Source organism: Saccoglossus kowalevskii, chromosome 22, assembly GCF_978046115.1.
Source record: "Saccoglossus kowalevskii chromosome 22, keSacKowa6.1, whole genome shotgun sequence".
In the NCBI taxonomy this organism is placed as follows: Eukaryota; Metazoa; Hemichordata; class Enteropneusta; family Harrimaniidae; genus Saccoglossus; species Saccoglossus kowalevskii.
Genome location: NC_140662.1, coordinates 17,785,677 through 17,808,034, shown reverse-complemented (window position 1 = coordinate 17,808,034; position 22,358 = coordinate 17,785,677). Strand labels below are relative to the sequence as shown.

Below are 22,358 nucleotides of genomic sequence, written 5' to 3'. Positions count from 1 at the left end.
AAAATAAATAATCAGCATAAAAAGTCTGAAATCACTATTAAGATATGAAAAATGGATGGTTTAGATGAGTCACATTAAAAGCCAGGTATCACAATGAATTCTACTTATAATAATTCTCACCTTGACAACAATAACAAACAACATGGAGACTGACCAAAGTTAGGATGGAATAGTCCTGTAATTTTATTTCATTTGAGGGGTATGAACTCTGTTTAGGATGTGTTTATGTATGAATTTCTATTTTAATAATCCATTATATTTGTACAATACTATTTTGTTGGTATTCATTTTTGCAATTTCGGCAGAAACAGCTTAAAATAAACATCCCTTTTACAATGTTGCACATGTATTTGTCAGTGAGAATAAATGACTAAATTAAAGTATTAATTATAATAAGTATTAAAGACAGGGAAAGTGAATTACAGCCCAATAGTGTTTATTTACTAATTAATTCTTGTTTAAAAAATGAGTAAAACATTTAAATCAATGCTTTTCTTGAATGGGACTGGTGCATGGTTGACCAAGTGTATCACATAAAATATATGAGTACCATTAGTCTGGTGTAAACCTGGTCACGGGTGATTGATAGGTCTGGCAGGTTACATATTTGTAGTTACAGTAATAATTAAAGAGCTGGGCAAAATATCCAATATATTAAAAATATAAATAATTTGGATACAAGGTGTTCCCCTATTTGAGCTAGTTTTACATGTTAGTATTTTTTTAGTATTCAATCCTGAAATTAAAAATGCCACATTGTTGCCATGCAACTAGCTCATGCATTTTTTATGACTTTCCTGACAGATGTAAAAATTTCGCCTTGCATTGACAGCTGAAAATATTTTTGTTTCGTCTCACAGGATGGAAGTGTACGATTGTTGTCATCAGTGTGCGGCTCTGTACTTACTATAATTTACCCCATGGCGACTTACCAGGTAAGGTTTCTATGACCCCTAATAGGAGCAAATCCATGTTATGACACTGAGCAAGACTGAAATATTTGTCACATCATTCAAATTCTGGGTAACTCTTTCTATTTTTGGTATTTTTTTGTGAATCTGACTGCCACATGGGTTTATGTCTGGATCATGAAATTCAAATCGCGAGCAAATGTCAGTGGAGTTCAAATCGCAAGCAGTTGTCATTGAAATTCAAATCGCAAGCAGTTGTCAGTGAAATTGAAATCACAAATTTTCATGGGTTTATGTCTGGATCATGAAATTCAAATCGCAAACAAATGTCAGTGGTGTTCAAATCACAAGCAGCTGTCATGGAAATTCAAATCACACGCAGTTGTCATTGAAATTCAAAACTCAAGCAATTGTCATTGAAATTCAAATCACAAGCAATTGCCATTGAAATTCAAATCGTAAGCAGTTGCCATTGGAATTCAAATCACAAGCGGTTGCCATTGAAATTCAAATCACAATTGTCATTGAAATTCTATTACAAGATGTTGTCGTCGGAATTCATATCGCAAGCAATTGTCATTGAAATTGAAATCACAAATTTTCACTCGAATTCAAAAACAATTTACCATGGCAAACATTGAGGTGTAATATTCAAAGTTGTTGTGATATAGGATTACTTTCAGAATGTGTGACCTATAGGGGTCATGCATCAGTGTTTCTTGCATCATTTAGAATAGATTGATGTTTACCCAATTACTGTATTCTGTTGTCACAATATGAGATTGTTCTAAAAATAGAACACGTGTAATCATGTAGTACAGCAGGTGAAAAACATCAAATAGGAACAACAAGTGCAGATGGTGAAGACATTTTGAGGTAGTTTGCAACCAAATATTAAGAAATTATTGAATCCAGCAAAGAAGGATTGGGTTACTGTAATATTCAAAATTCTGAAATAAAAATAAAGCGTCATTAAACTAAGTTTTCCACAAAACGACCTTGAAAATTGATCAAAAATGTTTTTTTTTTTAATAGTTTACAATTGGTTTCTATGGTAGAAACATCCCATTATATCTCAAAATTGTGTTTTGTGACCTATACTAAAAAAATTATATGTATAGTGTTATGAGGGCCACATATGATTGTCACAAAAAAATTGAATTTTGAATATTAGTATGAGTTATTACATGGAAACCTATGGAAAATGTTCCAAAACGACCGCTTTCTTGATTATTTTGCATATGTTTCCCCATAAAAATGTTAAATATGAATGGTGTACATGTATGTGAATCATCACATTTTTTGAACAATTTTTGAATGATTTACTGTGAATATTTTTTTCCATGTTTTAATGGTAATGAACTACCTAAAACTCTAACTGTGTTATTTTTTGCTATGATCACCGCTTACTTGTTGTAAATGTCTAGAAAGTTTGAGAAATTATTTCAACATCACAATTATGGTAACAGTAACTGTTATATAAATTCATGTTTACTCATTTGTCCAAAGTCAAACATGCAAAGTGACATTGTTTGAAATAATATTAATATAATGTTTCCACTCTCGATTACAGTTGCTAATTCACTTGGCTGTATATTCTCATCATTTCCAAACTAAGTTTAGGTTATTTCAAAAATATATGGAGCTCTTAAAAGAATTGTCATCAAATTTTAATACTTCCTGTCATTGATAATCCTATATTGCAAACTATTCACTAGACAAGTAGTTTGAGAAGTCAAGATTAGTTTATCAGCAACGTTTGATGATGCCTAAGCAATTCACAAAATCATGAATATTAATTAGTTAATTTGCACGTTGACAAACACCCCCAAACTACTTTTTATATTCTCTATATTGAATGCACACCTCCTCAATTTGACACTTGTGCATATTAATTAGCAAATTTGCATATTGATACAATCCCCCAAATCACCATAGTCTATATCTATTAAAAGTGTGAACTCATTTGCAGCTAGAATTTGACACCATCTTGTATATTAATTAGCAAATTTGCATATTTAAATATGATCCCAAAATAATGTTTAATTATTCAGGTATTAACTGATATAGTATATGACCCCAGTAATGATAGAATTTATGGAGCTCTGGCTACTTGTGAGGTCTTAGTATTTGACACCACCTTTACATATTAATCAGTAATTTGCATATTAATTAGCTATTTTGCATATTTTAATATAGTTCAAAACTACTGCTTATCTATTTATTCTACCAGATCGTACCTGATATTACTTTAGCAATAAAAGAATTTACATAGCCGTGGCTGCTGGCGATTCTTAGCATTTGACACCACCTTTACATATTAATCAGTAATTTGCATATTAATTAGCTAATTTGCATATTTTAATATAGTTCAAAACTACTGTCTATCTCTTTATTGTACCAGATCGTACCTGATATTACTTTAGCAATAAAAGAATTTACATAGCCGTGGCTGCTGGCGATTCTTAGCATTTGACACCACCTTTACATATTAATCAGTAATTTGCATATTAATTAGCTAATTTGCATATTTTAATATAGTTCAAAACTACTGTCTATCTCTTTATTGTACCAGATCGTACCTGATATTACTTTAGCAATAAAAGAATTTACATAGCCGTGGCTGCTGGCGATTCTTAGCATTTGACACCATCTTTACATATTAATCAGCTAAATTGAATATTTTAATATAGTTCAAAACTATTGCTTATCTATTTATTCTACCAGATCTTACCTGATATACTCTAGATAGCAATAATAGAATTTACATAGCTCTAGCTGCTAGCGAGTCCTAGCATTTTACACCATATTTGCATATTAATTAGCTAATTTGCATATTTTAATATAGTTCAAAACTACTGTCTATCTCTTTATTGTACCAGATCTTACCTGATATTACTCTAGCAATAATAGAATTTACATAGCTCTAGCTGCTAGTGAGTCTTAGCATTTGACACCATCTTTGCATATTAATCAGCTAAATTGAATATTTTAATATAGTTCAAAACTATTGCTTATCTATTTATTCTACCAGATCTTACCTGATATACTCTAGATAGCAATAATAGAATTTACATAGCTCTAGCTGCTAGCGAGTCTTGGCATTTGACACCATCTTTGCATATTAATCAGCTAAATTGCATATTAAATATGATGTTTTTTTTATTTTACCAGGTCTTAACTGATTTAGTATATGACCCCAGCAATGATATAATTTACATTTCTGGCTACTTGTGAAGTCTTAGTATTTGACACCACCTTGCATATTACCCAGTAATTTGCATATTAATTATTTAATTTGCATATTTAAATATAGTTCAAAATGATAGAATTTACATAGCTTTGGCTACTGGTGAAGTCTTAGCATTTGACACCATCTTTGCATATTAATTAGCTAATTTGCATATTTTAATATAGTTCAAAACTACTGTCTATCTCTTTAATCTACCAGATCTTACCTGATATCACTAGCAATAATATAATTTACATAGCTCTAGCTGCTAGCGAGTCTTAGCAATTTACATATTAATCAGCTAAATTGCATATTAAAATATGATCCCAAACTACTTTTTGCTATTTATTCTACCAGGTCTTAACTGATATAGTATATGACCCCAGAAATGATAGAATTTACATAGCTCTGGCTACTGGCGAGGTCTTAGTATTTGACACATCTTCTAATCCATGCTGTGCATATCAGTTGTGGGTTCCTAACCTACCAGATGAAGCTATACTATGCATTACATTGATGAAAATGGTAAGTCTCTAATTTAGATTCTGCTAGTGAATGGAATTAAAATAGCACAGGTAATAAACTGGAATAGCAAAGTATAGAATGTAGCATAGTATTAGAACAGAACAGAAAAGATTTAAATAGAATAGTAAAATGAAATAGAATAGGGCGGGAAATATGATAGAACAAGAGAATAGAATAGATTCAAATAAGAATAGAATATAACATGAGAGTAGAATAGAACAGGAGAACAGAAAAAAAGATTTAATAGAACAGTAAAATGGAATAGAATAAGATGGAAGAAAAGGATAGAATAGCTTCAAATAAGAATATGCATGTATTTGAATAGAATAGAATATGAAAGTAGAATAAAACAACAGAAAAAAGGTTTGAATAGAATAGTAAAATGGAATGGAATAAGATAGAATAGGATAGAATAGAATAGTTTCAAATGAGAATAGATTGGAATAGAATAGAATTTGAGAGTAGAATAGAACAGCTGAACAGAAAAAAAGATTTGAATAAAATAGTATGGAATGTCTAGTAATTTCAGTATGATGGAGTTCTTTCTAAGCTTTCTTTAATTAAACATAAATATAGTTATTTTTCAGCCTGTTATAGGTTCACTGCTCTGTTTTCGTATATGCATGCCCTCTCTTTGCGGATTGTTTTTTTTCTTCATGTACTAAGCTGTTCTGCATATAAATTGTTATTTCTTAGCAATGTGCCCTAGGTGAGGCAGAGACTAGCAAAGGGCAGACATTGGTATTTGCTGGTCATTGTAATGGACAGATTACTCTCATGGAGTCTGACACTGTTGTCATGAAATCACCTGTACAAGCTCACAATGGTATGGTCACCATGCTGGACTACTCTCATGGTATCTATGACAACCATGCAACATCAGTTGGAGGTGCTGATAGATTGTTGTCAATTGGTACAGACAAGGTGAGTGGTCGCTTTAAGATTTAGTAAAAGTCAAGCAACAATAACAATAACAATCATAATCACAAACTTTGGTATACATATTTAATAAAGAGCTTTTAACTTTATGGAACAAATGGGACATGTATTTTTCCATCTGGTATATTTCAATGTGAATTATGTCTGCGTTTGAATTTTGTGTAAACAAATAACTAATTTCATACAAATACATATGTCACGTACGTGGGTCTCACATTGAACAGGATCAGTGCATTGACGATTACGCTCTAGTAATATAGAAAATAGTCGTTTTTATGCATTCTGTTAAAAAAGGAATTGAGGAATTTTACCCACCAAAAATTATCTTTCTATCATTTTTGTTTGGGAAAGGGATCTGGATGTATGTAATAATAGTCTTTGTTTGATTATTTCAGAAAGCTGGAGTTTGGGAAATCACAGTCTCCGGTAGTAAGCTAACATTAACACTGTTACAAAGTGTGAGTACTTCAACATTCCGGTAACCATAAACATTAGGGTAGATTGCTACTCACAAGGTTTTTACATGTGTAGCTATTTTAACGCATATAGCAATATTTAGTGTCAAAAGAAGTCTACAGTTATTCATTTTAGCATTAGTCAACAGTTTTTGGTTCACTGTCTGTCTGTTTTTTGAGAAGAAAAAAACAGTAAGTAATATGCATAAAATGCCATTTTAGCAGAGATTTTGATCCACAGACCACAATGAAAACATATTCTCTTGATAAAAGCTCATTAAAAATATTTTCAATTTTTTAATACTTCTAGACATCTCAAAAGTATGTTGTATATATATCTTTTTCACCATTTTTGCATATTAATTAGCTAATTTGCATATTTCAAAATATTGGGATTTATCCATTCCATGGGAAACAATGGTAAAATGACCCAAAACAGACACAGTTTTTTCTTCGAATCAAGTATGATGCCAACATAATTTTATTCCATTTTTCTCATCCTCTGAACATGATGAAATATCAAATATGTAAAATTAAAAAAAAAAGATTCTGTGAAAATGGAAATTTACTTCTCTGTAGCATTCTACCTTAAAGTTGTATTATCTGAAATATTTGTTGGTAGCATTTTACATACTGTAGAATACTTTATTTTCGCTTGGAATTTATTTTCGCTATTTTTGCTGAAGGGATGATTTCGTGAAAATAAAATCCAGCGAATATATTTTTTTTCCTATATTTCACATTAAACTCATCAAAAATCAGTGAAAATAAATTCCATACAAAATGCCCAAAAAGCATTTTCAGCAAAAATTAATTCCAGCGAAAATAAAGTATTCCACAGTATACAAAGTAAAATTTGCTGTATATTAAATTCAACAATTACAGAATTCGTAATTGTCAACAAACAGCTGAACATTGCCGAACATTTATGTAGATTCGGCTGTGACTGAATGATGATTTTTTTAGTTATAAACTGTAGAAGTGTAATTTCTGAGTAGGTGCCTTAACAAATTGTGCACCAAAGTCAAGTGACTTTTGTCATTATACATGAAACAAAACCTGCATAATTTTTTCATATTTTTTAATGCATTTATAAAAAAGAATTGATAAAAAAGTATATCAAAACAGGTGAAATACCAGAATCTTGGAGGGAAAAATGATGTTACTGTAAAAATTAAAACCCAGTGAATATGTAAAATTTAACATAGAACACATTATCTAAATGATAAAACCATGAATTTGAAACTCACTGAATATGTCTGAAATGGTAAATCAGCGAAATTTAAACCCAGTGAAAATTAGTCATTTTACAGTAGTCAAATAACAAATTTACCATCTTCTGAGACATGTTTGTTCAAAGTTTCCTCACTCTTCTTATTTACCTAATTTCAGATTTTCTGTGATATGTGTGCTACACATGTGTCAATGATAGGAAATGTGATGTCATTGGCATTTCCAAATAAGTAAGTATAAACCTTGAAAAAAGTTACACATATCTATAAATAGCGCCCTCTAGTGATGGAGTGTTTTCTAAGATGTCAAAATGGCATTTACACTGCCTGACAACAAGCACAGTGAATACAAAGGCTGAAAACTCTCAGAAAACAATACTCCTCTGAATAGTGTAACAATATTACCCATACATGTACAACATATACAAATTTGGTTGCTCAAGATTACTTCAAAGTTGATTTTGTGTTATTTTCACCGGCTCTTCTGCTAGTGTTCTACAGCAGCTCGCGCAGAGCCCATAGAAATACATGGTAGTTGTGCGCGTTTTAGCAACATGTAACATTCTGTGACGTAGTTCCATTCCTTGAGGATACGGGTGAAAGCAATGACATTTAACTCTGGATGGATGTGTAGTCTTTCGTCATCTAGAATATGGAAGAATCTCTCAAAAACATAATCTTTGAGGGATGGACGACTACAGATCAAAATGACATTGATAATTTAAACAGCTTTCATATCACTCATCCACATCACAGAAATTCTCCGTCACTAGAGGGCGCAATTTACAGTATTTCTCTATTTGCCTATTAAACTAAAAGTTGGAGATGTTTCAACTGAGGCTCAACATCCTTACTCAGTCTGAATAAAAGGAGATTTTGGCTGTATCACAATATTGATTTTGAACTTGAACTTATCTATTTCAATGTGAAAATTTCAATCTTTCAGTTGAGATATCTTTACTTATCAAATGTATAAAAAATCCCAAAAAGTTTTGAATTTTTTAAAGCGAAAGAGTCATCACCTGCGCATGCGTCAGATAGCCATAGCGTGTCATTGTTTACAAACAAGTGTCTACCCATGTGCCTTTGCGTTTTTAGCATGTCATCACTTGGGACTCAATTCCCACACATGCGCAGGTGACGACCCTCTCGCTTTAAACACATAGACCTTTGTTTGTCCTGTTTTTATGTTTTATTTCATGCATAACACATTATCTCGCAGTGAACGGAAAATGGTCTATTGTTTACGAAATACAATCCTGTAGTTTAACATTATCATTCTTTGTTTCCACCAAAAAAAATATCAATGGCAGTTGCATGCATTTTAGCATGGTAGTAGGGAAATTAAAAAAAATCACATGTGACGGACATTCAATTATAAATAATTTCTAAAAATATTAGAGTCAGCTGGCTTCTTTTCAAGTTCTTAAAAAGAGAATATTTACACTTTTTTTTCATGATTTTGGGAACATGCATGTTACTACGAACATGTACCAGAATTTAAACTGATCAACAAAATAAATAAATTCTCAACTTATTTTTAGTCGTGTATCAATGTACCAAATAAAGGACATAGAAGGCAATGAACGTACCGACGAAAACAACAACAAACGCAGAACTGCTGTACTGCTAAGTCATCATAAAGACGAAGACCATACCCAGCAGGTTTGTCATACTTATATTGATATTCAGATTCCCTGGCCAATGTATTTTCAGTTAATTCTGAACAATGGATTGACTTCACACTTTTCAGCTATGCCTTGGAAGCGTTCACGAGTAATTATTTTCAAACTTAGAAGTAAAAATAGTGCCACGTGTGTGTGTATGTTTATTTATGTGAGAAGGAGGGGAAAAAAAAAAGGAAATAAAAATTTGGGCTCACCGTACTCGATTAGAATAAAATCTGTGTACAAAAATGAAAATTTATGGCCAAAAATGAAGAAAAGAATAAACGCTGTCACAGACATAAATAAAACAAGAAAACATAGCATAAATTTCGAAGATTTTAGAAATAAATTTATATAATATATAGTCAAAGCCTATGTCAGTCAAAACACTAATTATTAGTGATCTATTAGTGACCATGCACCTCTATATAAAGACTACCTGCCTATAGTGATAACTTTGAGGGAGTCCCATGGTATGAGAACCTCTATATAAAGACTACCTGCCTATAGTGATAACTTTGAGGGAGTCCCATGGTATGAGAATCTCTATATAAAGACTACCTGCCTATAGTGATAACTTTTAGGGAGTCCCATGGTATGAGAACCTCTATATAAAGACTACCTGCCTATAGTGATAACTTTTAGGGAGTCCCATGGTATGAGAACCTCTATATAAAGACTACCTGCCTATAGTGATAACTTTTAGGGAGTCCCATGGTATGAGAATCTCTATATAAAGACTACCTGCCTATAGTGATAACTTTGAGGGAGTCCCATGGTATGAGAACCTCTATATAAAGACTACCTGCCTATAGTGATAACTATGAGGGAGTCCCATGGTATGAGAATCTCTATATAAAGACTACCTGCCTATAGTGATAACTATGAGGGAGTCCCATGGTATGAGAACCTCTATATAAAGACTACCTGCCTATAGTGATAACTTTTAGGGAGTCCCATGGTATGAGAATCTCTATATAAAGACTACCTGCCTATAGTGATAACCTTTAGGGAGTCCCATGGTATGAGAACCTCTATATAAAGACTACCTGCCTATAGTGATAACTTTTAGGGAGTCCCATGGTATGAGAATCTCTATATAAAGACTACCTGCCTATAGTGATAACTTTTAGGGAGTCCCATGGTATGAGAATCTCTATATAAAGACTACCTGCCTATAGTGATAACTTTTAGGGAGTCCCATGGTATGAGAATCTCTATATAAAGACTACCTGCCTATAGTGATAACTTTGAGGGAGTCCCATGGTATGAGAATCTCTATATAAAGACTACCTGCCTATAGTGATAACTTTTAGGGAGTCCCATGGTATGAGAATCTCTATATAAAGACTACCTGCCTATAGTGAGAACTATGAGGGAGTCCCATGGTATGAGAACCTCTATATAAAGACTACCTGCCTATAGTGATAACTTTTAGGGAGTCCCATGGTATGAGAATCTCTATATAAAGACTACCTGCCTATAGTGATAACTTTTAGGGAGTCCCATGGTATGAGAATCTCTATATAAAGACTACCTGCCTATAGTGATAACTTTTAGGGAGTCCCATGGTATGAGAACCTCTCTATATAAAGACTACCTGCCTATAGTGATAACTTTTAGGGAGTCCCATGGTATGAGAATCTCTATATAAAGACTACCTGCCTATAGTGATAACTTTTAGGGAGTCCCATGGTATGAGAATCTCTATATAAAGACTACCTGCCTATAGTGATAACCTTTAGGGAGTCCCATGGTATGAGAACCTCTATATAAAGACTACCTGCCTATAGTGATAACTTTGAGGGAGTCCCATGGTATGAGAATCTCTATATAAAGACTACCTGCCTATAGTGATAACTTTTAGGGAGTCCCATGGTATGAGAACCTCTCTATATAAAGACTACCTGCCTATAGTGATAACTTTGAGGGAGTCCCATGGTATGAGAACCTCTATATAAAGACTACCTGCCTATAGTGATAACTTTGAGGGAGTCCCATGGTATGAGAACCTCTATATAAAGACTACCTGCCTATAGTGATAACTTTGAGGGAGTCCCATGGTATGAGAACCTCTATATAAAGACTACCTGCCTATAGTGATAACTTTGAGGGAGTCCCATGGTATGAGAACCTCTATATAAAGACTACCTGCCTATAGTGATAACTTTGAGGGAGTCCCATGGTATGAGAACCTCTATATAAAGACTACCTGCCTATAGTGATAACTTTGAGGGAGTCCCATGGTATGAGAACCTCTATATAAAGACTACCTGCCTATAGTGATAACTTTGAGGGAGTCCCATGGTATGAGAACCTCTATATAAAGACTACCTGCCTATAGTGATAACTTTGAGGGAGTCCCATGGTATGAGAACCTCTATATAAAGACTACCTGCCTATAGTGATAACTTTGAGGGAGTCCCATGGTATGAGAATCTCTATATAAAGACTACCTGCCTATAGTGATAACTTTGAGGGAGTCCCATGGTATGAGAACCTCTATATAAAGACTACCTGCCTATAGTGATAACTTTGAGGGAGTCCCATGGTATGAGAACCTCTATATAAAGACTACCTGCCTATAGTGATAACTTTGAGGGAGTCCCATGGTATGAGAACCTCTATATAAAGACTACCTGCCTATAGTGATAACTTTGAGGGAGTCCCATGGTATGAGAATCTCTATATAAAGACTACCTGCCTATAGTGATAACTTTTAGGGAGTCCCATGGTATGAGAATCTCTATATAAAGACTACCTGCCTATAGTGATAACTTTGAGGGAGTCCCATGGCATGAGAATCTCTATATAAAGACTACCTGCCTATAGTGATAACTTTTAGGGAGTCCCATGGTATGAGAACCTCTCTATATAAAGACTACCTGCCTATAGTGATAACTTTTAGGGAGTCCCATGGTATGAGAACCTCTCTATATAAAGACTACCTGCCTATAGTGATAACTTTTAGGGAGTCCCATGGTATGAGAACCTCTCTATATAAAGACTACCTGCCTATAGTGATAACTTTGAGGGAGTCCCATGGTATGAGAATCTCTATATAAAGACTACCTGCCTATAGTGATAACTATGAGGGAGTCCCATGGTATGAGAATCTCTATAGAAAGACTACCTGCCTATAGTGATAACTTTTAGGGAGTCCCATGGTATGAGAACCTCTCTATATAAAGACTACCTGCCTATAGTGATAACTTTTAGGGAGTCCCATGGTATGAGAACCTCTCTATATAAAGACTACCTGCCTATAGTGATAACTATGAGGGAGTCCCATGGTATGAGAATCTCTATAGAAAGACTACCTGCCTATAGTGATAACTTTTAGGGAGTCCCATGGTATGAGAACCTCTCTATATAAAGACTACCTGCCTATAGTGATAACTTTTAGGGAGTCCCATGGTATGAGAATCTCTATAGAAAGACTACCTGCCTATAGTGATAACTTTTAGGGAGTCCCATGGTATGAGAACCTCTCTATATAAAGACTACCTGCCTATAGTGATAACTTTTAGGGAGTCCCATGGTATGAGAACCTCTCTATATAAAGACTACCTGCCTATAGTGATAACTTTTAGGGAGTCCCATGGTATGAGAACCTCTCTATATAAAGACTACCTGCCTATAGTGATAACTTTTAGGGAGTCCCATGGTATGAGAATCTTTATATAAAGACTACCTGCCTATAGTGATAACTTTTAGGGAGTCCCATGGTATGAGAATCTCTATATAAAGACTACCTGCCTATAGTGATAACTTTGAGGGAGTCCCATGGTATGAGAATCTCTATATAAAGACTACTTGCCTATAGTGATAACTATGAGGGAGTCCCATGGTATGAGAATCTCTATATAAAGACTACCTGCCTATAGTGATAACTTTGAGGGAGTCCCATGGTATGAGAATCTCTATATAAAGACTACTTGCCTATAGTGATAACTATGAGGGAGTCCCATGGTATGAGAATCTCTATATAAAGACTACTTGCCTATAGTGATAACTTTTAGGGAGTCCCATGGCATGAGAACCTCTATATAAAGACTACCTGCCTATAGTGATAACTTTGAGGGAGTCCCATGGTATGAGAATCTCTATATAAAGACTACTTGCCTATAGTGATAACTATGAGGGAGTCCCATGGTATGAGAATCTCTATATAAAGACTACCTGCCTATAGTGATAACTTTGAGGGAGTCCCATGGTATGAGAATCTCTATATAAAGACTACCTGCCTATAGTGATAACTTTTAGGGAGTCCCATGGTATGAGAACCTCTCTATATAAAGACTACCTGCCTATAGTGATAACTTTTAGGGAGTCCCATGGTATGAGAACCTCTCTATATAAAGACTACCTGCCTATAGTGATAACTTTTAGGGAGTCCCATGGTATGAGAACCTCTATATAAAGACTACCTGCCTATAGTGAGAACTATGAGGGAGTCCCATGGTATGAGAACCTCTATATAAAGACTACCTGCCTATAGTGATAACTTTGAGGGAGTCCCATGGTATGAGAATCTCTATATAAAGACTACTTGCCTATAGTGATAACTATGAGGGAGTCCCATGGTATGAGAACCTCTCTATATAAAGACTACCTGCCTATAGTGATAACTTTTAGGGAGTCCCATGGTATGAGAACCTCTATATAAAGACTACCTGCCTATAGTGATAACTTTTAGGGAGTCCCATGGTATGAGAACCTCTCTATATAAAGACTACCTGCCTATAGTGATAACTTTTAGGGAGTCCCATGGTATGAGAACCTCTATATAAAGACTACCTGCCTATAGTGATAACTTTTAGGGAGTCCCATGGTATGAGAACCTCTCTATATAAAGACTACCTGCCTATAGTGATAACTTTTAGGGAGTCCCATGGTATGAGAACCTCTATATAAAGACTATCTGCCTATAGTGATAACTTTTAGGGAGTCCTATGGTATGAGAATCTCTATATAAAGACTATCTGTTGCAGCAATATTTTTGGAGATTCTTCTTTGTTTTAGAGGCCAGAATAGTATTATATAGCATTCTAATTATAAAGCAATTTCCACGAGTCAAACTTGTTTGATTTTAATCAACTCAATAAATGTGTTATTATTTTAACAGTACCATGTGCTTATTTTCTAGGCAAATAGTATGTTAAGAATTGGCAATTAATAAAATACAATTAACCTTTATATAAAGACCACCTGTTTATATAAGACCATATTTATAAAGGTTTGACTGCACATTGTGTGGTATCTGTTCTTTTGCAAAAATTCTTCACTTTTATTAGTGTTGTCATAGCAACTTGACTGATATAAGTTTGAGTTAACTGCTGAATCCCTAAGTCATTGTGAAATAAGTTTTGAGCAACTGGTTTCAAAAAAATTCTAATTTTGTTGATCGGTGAGATGGTTAACTTTTAAAAGACACCACAATGAACTAGATACTAAATACTGTATATACCATGATTAAATTTCTGCTGCGTTTCACATCAAAAGAAATGTATCCTCTTTTATTCAGCCAACTTTCACACTGTGGCTGAAATCGGGAACAAAGCGATAAAACAAATTCAAGCTTCTCAGTCAGATTTTGTATAAAAACCACAATAACTTTGTCAATTCTCTCATGGTTTGACCTTATTTCTTCTCCCCTGGGTTGCCATTATTTGGTTTAACCACTCTCAATTACTTGATCTTGATGAATTTATTGTTTGGTACGCAAGTCAGGTTGAAATTAATTGTATGCCTTTATGAATGTACATTTATATGAAACCTTCAACTTTTGACCTCCATTATAAATCTTACTGGAATGTTGATGCAACAAAATAATTTTCACATTTTCTTATATTTTTCTATATTATATATAATAATAATAATGATATCTTTATTGTATCCTCAGAAATACAATTTTTATCGTTTAATAGCAATATGTATATAAATGAATAAATAGAAAAAGTTATGGAAAAAAAGGGGCAATATTACAAATCAGAAAAATTTTCATTTCAATTAACAACATTTCTTTTGTTAATTTTGAACAAAATGGACCTAATTTTCTAAACCTACCAATCTTTATCAAAATTGTTGACAAAATATTGAATTTATAACGCAGACACATAGGTGTATAGTCTTAGAACAAATTTGTTAGGCTTCATGGAGATGAAAGTGGACATTAAAAGAGTTAATCAACCAGTATTAAGCATGGTGAGTTTTTTTCTGACTGCTAGTGGAATGCATGTAAACTTCTATGTAAATCAATGTACAGTTAAGGGGTATTAAAATCTGTATATTGACCTCCTAACTTAGTGAATTTAAGTCTCAAGCAATACAGAATTTAGGCTGTTCATAAAGTAAGTGGTAGATATTGGTACGTACGTGAACAAGGATTATTGTTTTTCATGTTACAAAGAATGGAAAGAAATCTTAAAATATGATTGAAACCTGTTTATTTTGTTTTTATTTGCAGATAACTGCGATATGTTGCTGTCCTAGACTGCGGTTATTTGCCACTACAAGCTGTGACGGTTCCATTAAAGTAAGTTTGGAAGTACTGTCGAATACTTTATTTTCGCTGGAATTAATTTTCGCTGAAGGCTTTTTGGGCGTTTTGTATGGAATTTATTTTCACTGATTTTTGAGGAGTTTAATGTGAAATATAGGAAAAAAAGTACATTCGCTGGATTTTATTTTCACAGAATCAATCCTTCAGCAAAAATCGTGAAAATAAATTCCAAGCGAAAAAAAAGTATTCTACAGTATATCAACAATTTATTACAACTGGTCTGTATGTTTTTACACGGAACTGAATGACTAGTTCTTGTCTTTCACTCAATGAGAGTTGTCGTACACAGGGCAAGAAACCGAAAACACTTTCCCCTTGCGAATTTCTGAAAATGAGTAAAGATACAAAAATACCTATATTGTGAATATTTCCTGTATTTTTACTATGAATCTTTTCGGTGTTGGAATCCATTCCATACCGCTTCACTCTTAAGATTGTCTGTTTTGCTGTCATTATTATATCACCAGTTATAATGTTTGTTTGAAACAGGAATCCAAATCCAGAACATTTTTAAAAAAACAAGCTGAAATTTTTACAAATTAAGAGCACTTCAACAAAGTAACAAATTATTACAAATTTAATTACTAGTAGAAATATCTGTCACACTTCTGATTTTAGAATTATAGTTATAGTTTATGACTTGCACATACACTCTACTAACAAGAAAGTTGTTTCCAAGCGTCTGTGATTTTATCACTATTACCATTACTTGGTTCTCCTGAGGGGTGAGTTGTGGGTGAATTTTTACCTTTTATTTTTGAAAAAGTAACATCAGACCTTTATATATAGTTTTTAGGCTAAAAAAAGTGTTGTTTTTTTCTTGGTCATGCAGCTAAAATGGGCCTCTCAGCTATTTTCATCAGAATTAAAAAAAAAAGTGTAGGAAAAATTAATTTTTGGTAAAAAATATAAAGAAAAGCAATTTGAAAATAGAAATTGAGGGCATGCATTGATTTTAAAAACAAATTGCCAAAAAATGTTTTAGTTTTAGGCTTATTAGAGGAGTTATTAACATGCTACTATTTTTTTTTTACTGGCAGATATGGGACACTGATAATCAGTTAGTTCGTGAGCTGTGTTTGGATCATACTGTGCGCGGAGTGTGCTTTGCTAATGACAGAGGAGATCTTTTAGTTGGATTCCAGAATCATGTTAGGTACGTTATCATGGTATTAAAAAATAAATGTTATATATTATTTCTGAGTTAATTTCTTTTATAATATTATAACAGTTCTTTATTCAGTAGGTTATTCTTTCATGTTAAGACTCTTAGAACGATGAATTTGAGAAATGTATGGAACTTTTTAATTTGCTTTCTCAGATGATAATTTATTTACCTTACTGTTATTTAAAACTATTAGATGATGATTTGAATTCGGTAACCTGCTTTAATTTCATGCGTCAGTGAACATTTTGTTTCTGTGAAAACGCCGAGTGTGGGATCACATGAATTGACAATTTTTTAATAGTGAAATTAAACGCTTTACAGACAGTAAATGTATGTGTAAATTGCAAGAAACATTTGAGGGAGCAGCTTTGAATAAAATTGATACAAATGGCCGCTAAAATCCCATTGAGAGCGAAAAAGCCACAAGATTTGTTTTTGCGGCAATTTTTTTTTTCTGAAATGTGTAACAAGTACTGTAGCCAGTTGAAAATCCAGTTCATTTGATCCAAATTTATTAATAAAATTCTTAGAAAAAAGCATAAAATGTTAAACATGTTATACATGTACCAAAAATGGCTAGAAAACATCTCAAGGATTAATAACAATACTAACAAGTGACCTGACAATCAAAATAGTTCACTGTTTCAGCAAATCCTTCAATTTTCCTTTAAAGTTTAACTAATTTTATCATAATGTTGTTTATAAATAAATTTTGCACACAAAAAAAGGTCAATTGTCCCAATTCAGTTACACTTTAATGCACAGAAGAAACTAATCTAATAGAAAGCCATCCAAGGTAAACATTTATCAAAATAATTGGAGTAGCGGTTTTCAAGAAGAAGTCAACAATAACATTTTTGATCAAAAATGACAAAAATATTTGCTAAAAATATAGAATTGCAGATATCACCACAAAATAAACAAATCTGACAAAGGACCACCAATGGTACCTACATACCAGGTATCAAAGCAATTGAGCTGGTAGTTTTCAAAAATATCAATATCAAATATCAAAACTTTTGGAAATATCATTTTTTACCAAAAATGACAAAAATATTCGCTAAAAATAGGGAATTGAAGATATTGCCATTAAGTGAACAAATCTGAGGACCACCCAAGGTACCTACATACCAAGTATCAAAGCAATTGAGCTGGTAGTTTTCAAAAAGATGGAAATGTAATTGTTGACTCACGGATGATGGCGGACAATCATCTATATGAAAAGCTCCGCAGAGCTAATAAATTTTTGTCAAATTGAAATGTTTTATTTCATGAATTAATATATGGTCACATTATGTTGATCACATTTTGTAATTTTTCATCCATATATACCCAAATGTAAACACAAAAATGCAAAAGATTACTTTTTTATCATACAATGTTTGTTTTTGTTTTGTTTTGTGTACAGTTACATCTCAGTGGCAAACTATCTCCCTGTAAACCTGTTAGAAAAAATTGTATCTGAAGACTTTGTAGATGATCTGTTAGAAGAGCCAATACCGTTCAATCCACATTTACAGCTATGGTAATAAAATCTTATATTTCTGTCTGTTGTCATGGTTACCTATAATTTGTTTATCATCAATTATTGTTTCTGTGTAATGAATGTTTGCTACATATGGTCTTAATTGCTCATTACTTGTTTTAAAATATTGTGTTTTTATCACTAATGCAAAATGACTGCAAAGTAGATACACTTCAACTACATTGTTGCCATTATTGCTATACATGGATACACAGTAACTTAGTTGATTTGTATCATTTTTACACCAAGATTGTGCTTTATATATTATACTCACTTCACATTATGTGAATCAAAACACAATATACATTCTATATAAAATCACTTTGACTTTTAACACTTTGAAATTGTAAGTTAACTTTCATAGCTTTTAACAAAATATATTTAGAATTTTCATTTTCAGTTGGTTTTACCACTATTTTTTCTAATACTGATTCAACCTTACAGCCATGGAATTTACAGTGAATTATAAGTGATTATCATGTTGATTTGATCAGCTTTTATTTTGATCTTGACATTTTCATCATATTTGTGACCTTCCCTGTAGGTTTGATATCCACAACTTACTAGCACTGCCAGCCAATTTAACAGGACGCCGATTGATGTTCAAGTATATAGAGAGATTGAATTCTGTTTTAGATTGCAAGGAAAGCAAGACTGAGCAATTAACAGTGAAAGAAACCGAAGTTATCCTCAAGCGTTTGCCAAGTATCATAGTAAATGAACAAGGTAAAAATGCCAATACCATATATAGAAATAATAAATCCCATTTATGGAAATAGTAATTACCATGTAAGCAACTGTAAAATCTGTATTAGAAGCCGCGGCTTCTATAAAAATGGTACAATGCAACAGAGGGGATGCGGCTTCTATTAGACCATCTACACATATGAGAAATGATGAATTTTTGGTTCTCAATTATTCAAATAGAATGGATGCGACTTCTATTAGGGATGCGGCTTCTAATACAGATTTTACGGTACCATATATGGAAATAGTAATTACCATGTAAGCAAATAGTAAATACCATATATGGAAATAGTAAATACCATTTTGGGGAATAGTGAATTCCATACCTTGAAATTATAGAAAATACTTTATATGGAAATAGTAAATACTTTATATGGAAATAGTAATTACCATATGTGGAAATAGGAAATATTATTTTTGGGAATAGTGAATTTCATATCTTGAAATTATAGAAAATACCATATATTGAAATAGTAATTACCAGAAATGGAGATAGTAAATACTATATATGGAAATAGTAACTATTATATATGGAAATAGTTACTACTATATATGGAAATAGTAATTACCATGTATGAAAATAGTAAATACTATATATGGAAATAGTAACTACTATATATGGAAATAGTAACTACTATATATGGAAATAGTAACTACTATATATGGAAATAATAAATACTATATATGGAAATAGTAACTACCATATATGAAAAGAGTAAATACTATATATGGACATAGTAACTACTATATATGGAAATAGTAACTATTATATATGGAAATAGTAACTACCATATATGAAAATAATAAATACTATATATGGAAATAGTAAATACTATATATGGAAATAGTAATTACCATCTAAGCAAATAGTAAATACCATATATGGAAATAGTAAATATCATTTTTGGGAATAGTGAATTCCATATCTTGAAATTATAGAAAATACTATATATGGAAATATTAATTACCATATATGGAAATAGTAAATACTATATATGGAAATAGTAACTACTATATATGGAAATAGTAATTAACATATATGGAAATAGTAAATACTATATATGGAAATAGTAATTACCATGTGAGCAAATAGTAAATACCATATATGAAAATAGTAATACTATATATGGAAATAGTAATTACAATATATGGAAATAGTAACTACTATATATGGAAATATTAATTACCATATATGGAAATAGTAAATACTATACATGGAAATAGTAATTACCATATATGGAAATACTAACTACTATATATGGAAATAGTAATTACCATATATAAAAATAGTAACTACTATATATAAAAATAGTAAATACTATATATGGAAATAGTAAATATTATATATGGAAATAATAACTACTATATACAGAAATAGTAATTAACATATATGGAAATGTTAATTACCATATGTGGAAATAGTAACTACTATATATGGAAATATTAATTACCATATATGGAAATAGTAACTACTATATATGGAAATAGTAATTAGCATATATGGAAATAGTAAATACTATATATGGAAATAATAATTACCATGTGAGCAAATAGTAAATACCATATATGAAAATAGTAAATACTATATATGGAAATAGTAATTACAATATATGGAAATAGTAACTACTATATATGGAAATATTAATTACCATATGTGGAAATAGTAAATACCATACATGGAAATAGTAATTACCATATATGGAAATACTAACTACTATATATGGAAATAGTAATTACCATATATAAAAATAGTAACTACTATATACGGAAATAGTAACTACTATATATGGAAATATTAATTACCATATATGAAAATAGTAATTACCATATATGAAAATAGTAAATACTATATATGAAAATAGTAAATACTATATATGAAATAGTAAATACTATATATGGAAATAGTAACTACTATATACGGAAATAGTAACTACTATATATGGAAATATTAATTACCATATATAAAAATAGTAACTACTATATACGGAAATAGTAACTACTATATATGGAAATATTAATTACCATATATGAAAATAGTAATTACCATATATGAAAATAGTAAATACTATATATGAAAATAGTAAATACTATATATGAAATAGTAAATACTATATATGGAAATAGTAAATACTATATATGGAAATAGTAACTGCTATCTACAGAAATAGTAACTACTATATATGGAAATATTAATTACCATATATGGAAATATTAATTACCATATATGGAAATGTTAATTACCATATGTGGAAATAGTAACTACTATATATGGAAATTGAAATTACTATGTAAGCAAATAGTAAATACCATGTATGGAAATAGTAAATACCATTTTGGGGAATAGTGAATTCCATATCTTGAAATTATAGAAAATACTTTATATGGAAATAGTAATTACCATATGTGGAATTATGAAATACTATTTTTGGGAATAGTGAATTTCATATCTTGAAATTATAGAAAATACCATATATTGAAATAGTAATTACCAGAAATGGAGATAGTAAATACTATATATGGAAATAGTAACTATTATATATGGAAATAGTTAATACTATATATGGAAATAGTAATTACCATGTATGAAAATAGTAAATACTATATATGGAAATAGTAACTACTATATATGGAAATAGTAACTACTATATATGGAAATAGTAATTACCATATATGAAAATAGTAAATACTATATATGGACATAGTAACTACTATATATGGAAATAGTAACTATTATATATGGAAATAGTAACTACTATATATGGAAATAGTAATTACCATATATGAAAATAGTAAATACTATATATGGACATAGTAACTACTATATATGGAAATAGTAACTATTATATATGGAAATAGTAACTACCATATATGAAAATAATAAATACTATATATGGAAATAGTAAATACTATATATGGAAATAGTAATTACCATCTAAGCAAATAGTAAATACCCTATATGGAAATAGTAAATATCATTTTTGGGAATAGTGAATTCCATATCTTGAAATTATAGAAAATACTATATATGGAAATATTAATTACCATATATGGAAATAGTAAATACTATATATGGAAATAGTAACTACTATATATGGAAATAGTAATTAACATATATGGAAATAGTAAATACTATATATGGAAATAGTAATTACCATGTGAGCAAATAGTAAATACCATATATGAAAATAGTAATACTGTATATGGAAATAGTAATTACAATATATGGAAATAGTACCGGGGGTAACTACTATATATGGAAATATTAATTACCATATATGGAAATAGTAAATACTATACATGGAAATAGTAATTACCATATATGGAAATACTAACTACTAGATATGGAAATAGTAATTACCATATATAAAAATAGTAACTACTATATATAAAAA

General features: G+C 31.3%; 2 protein-coding genes across 2 annotated transcripts in view; both read left to right on the top strand.

The window, feature by feature from the left end:
• Nucleotides 1-6,089, top strand: part of LOC102806577 (WD repeat-containing protein 87-like) — a 43,496-nt gene extending 37,407 nt beyond the window's left edge. The window contains exons 11-14 of the mRNA XM_085495799.1: nt 861-935; nt 4,501-4,668; nt 5,365-5,592; nt 6,003-6,089. Coding sequence (XP_085351925.1) covers nt 861-935; nt 4,501-4,668; nt 5,365-5,592; nt 6,003-6,089 — 558 coding nt within the window. The remainder of the gene's footprint in view (nt 1-860; nt 936-4,500; nt 4,669-5,364; nt 5,593-6,002) is intronic.
• A 1,388-nt stretch (nt 6,090-7,477) lies between these two features.
• Nucleotides 7,478-22,358, top strand: part of LOC100367647 (uncharacterized) — a 40,343-nt gene continuing 25,462 nt past the window's right edge. Inside the window, exons 1-6 of the mRNA XM_085495700.1 lie at nt 7,478-7,525; nt 8,839-8,959; nt 15,431-15,499; nt 16,567-16,682; nt 18,103-18,219; nt 18,764-18,945. Of these exons, the coding sequence (XP_085351826.1) occupies nt 7,488-7,525; nt 8,839-8,959; nt 15,431-15,499; nt 16,567-16,682; nt 18,103-18,219; nt 18,764-18,945 (643 nt within the window). The 5' untranslated portion in view covers nt 7,478-7,487. The remainder of the gene's footprint in view (nt 7,526-8,838; nt 8,960-15,430; nt 15,500-16,566; nt 16,683-18,102; nt 18,220-18,763; nt 18,946-22,358) is intronic.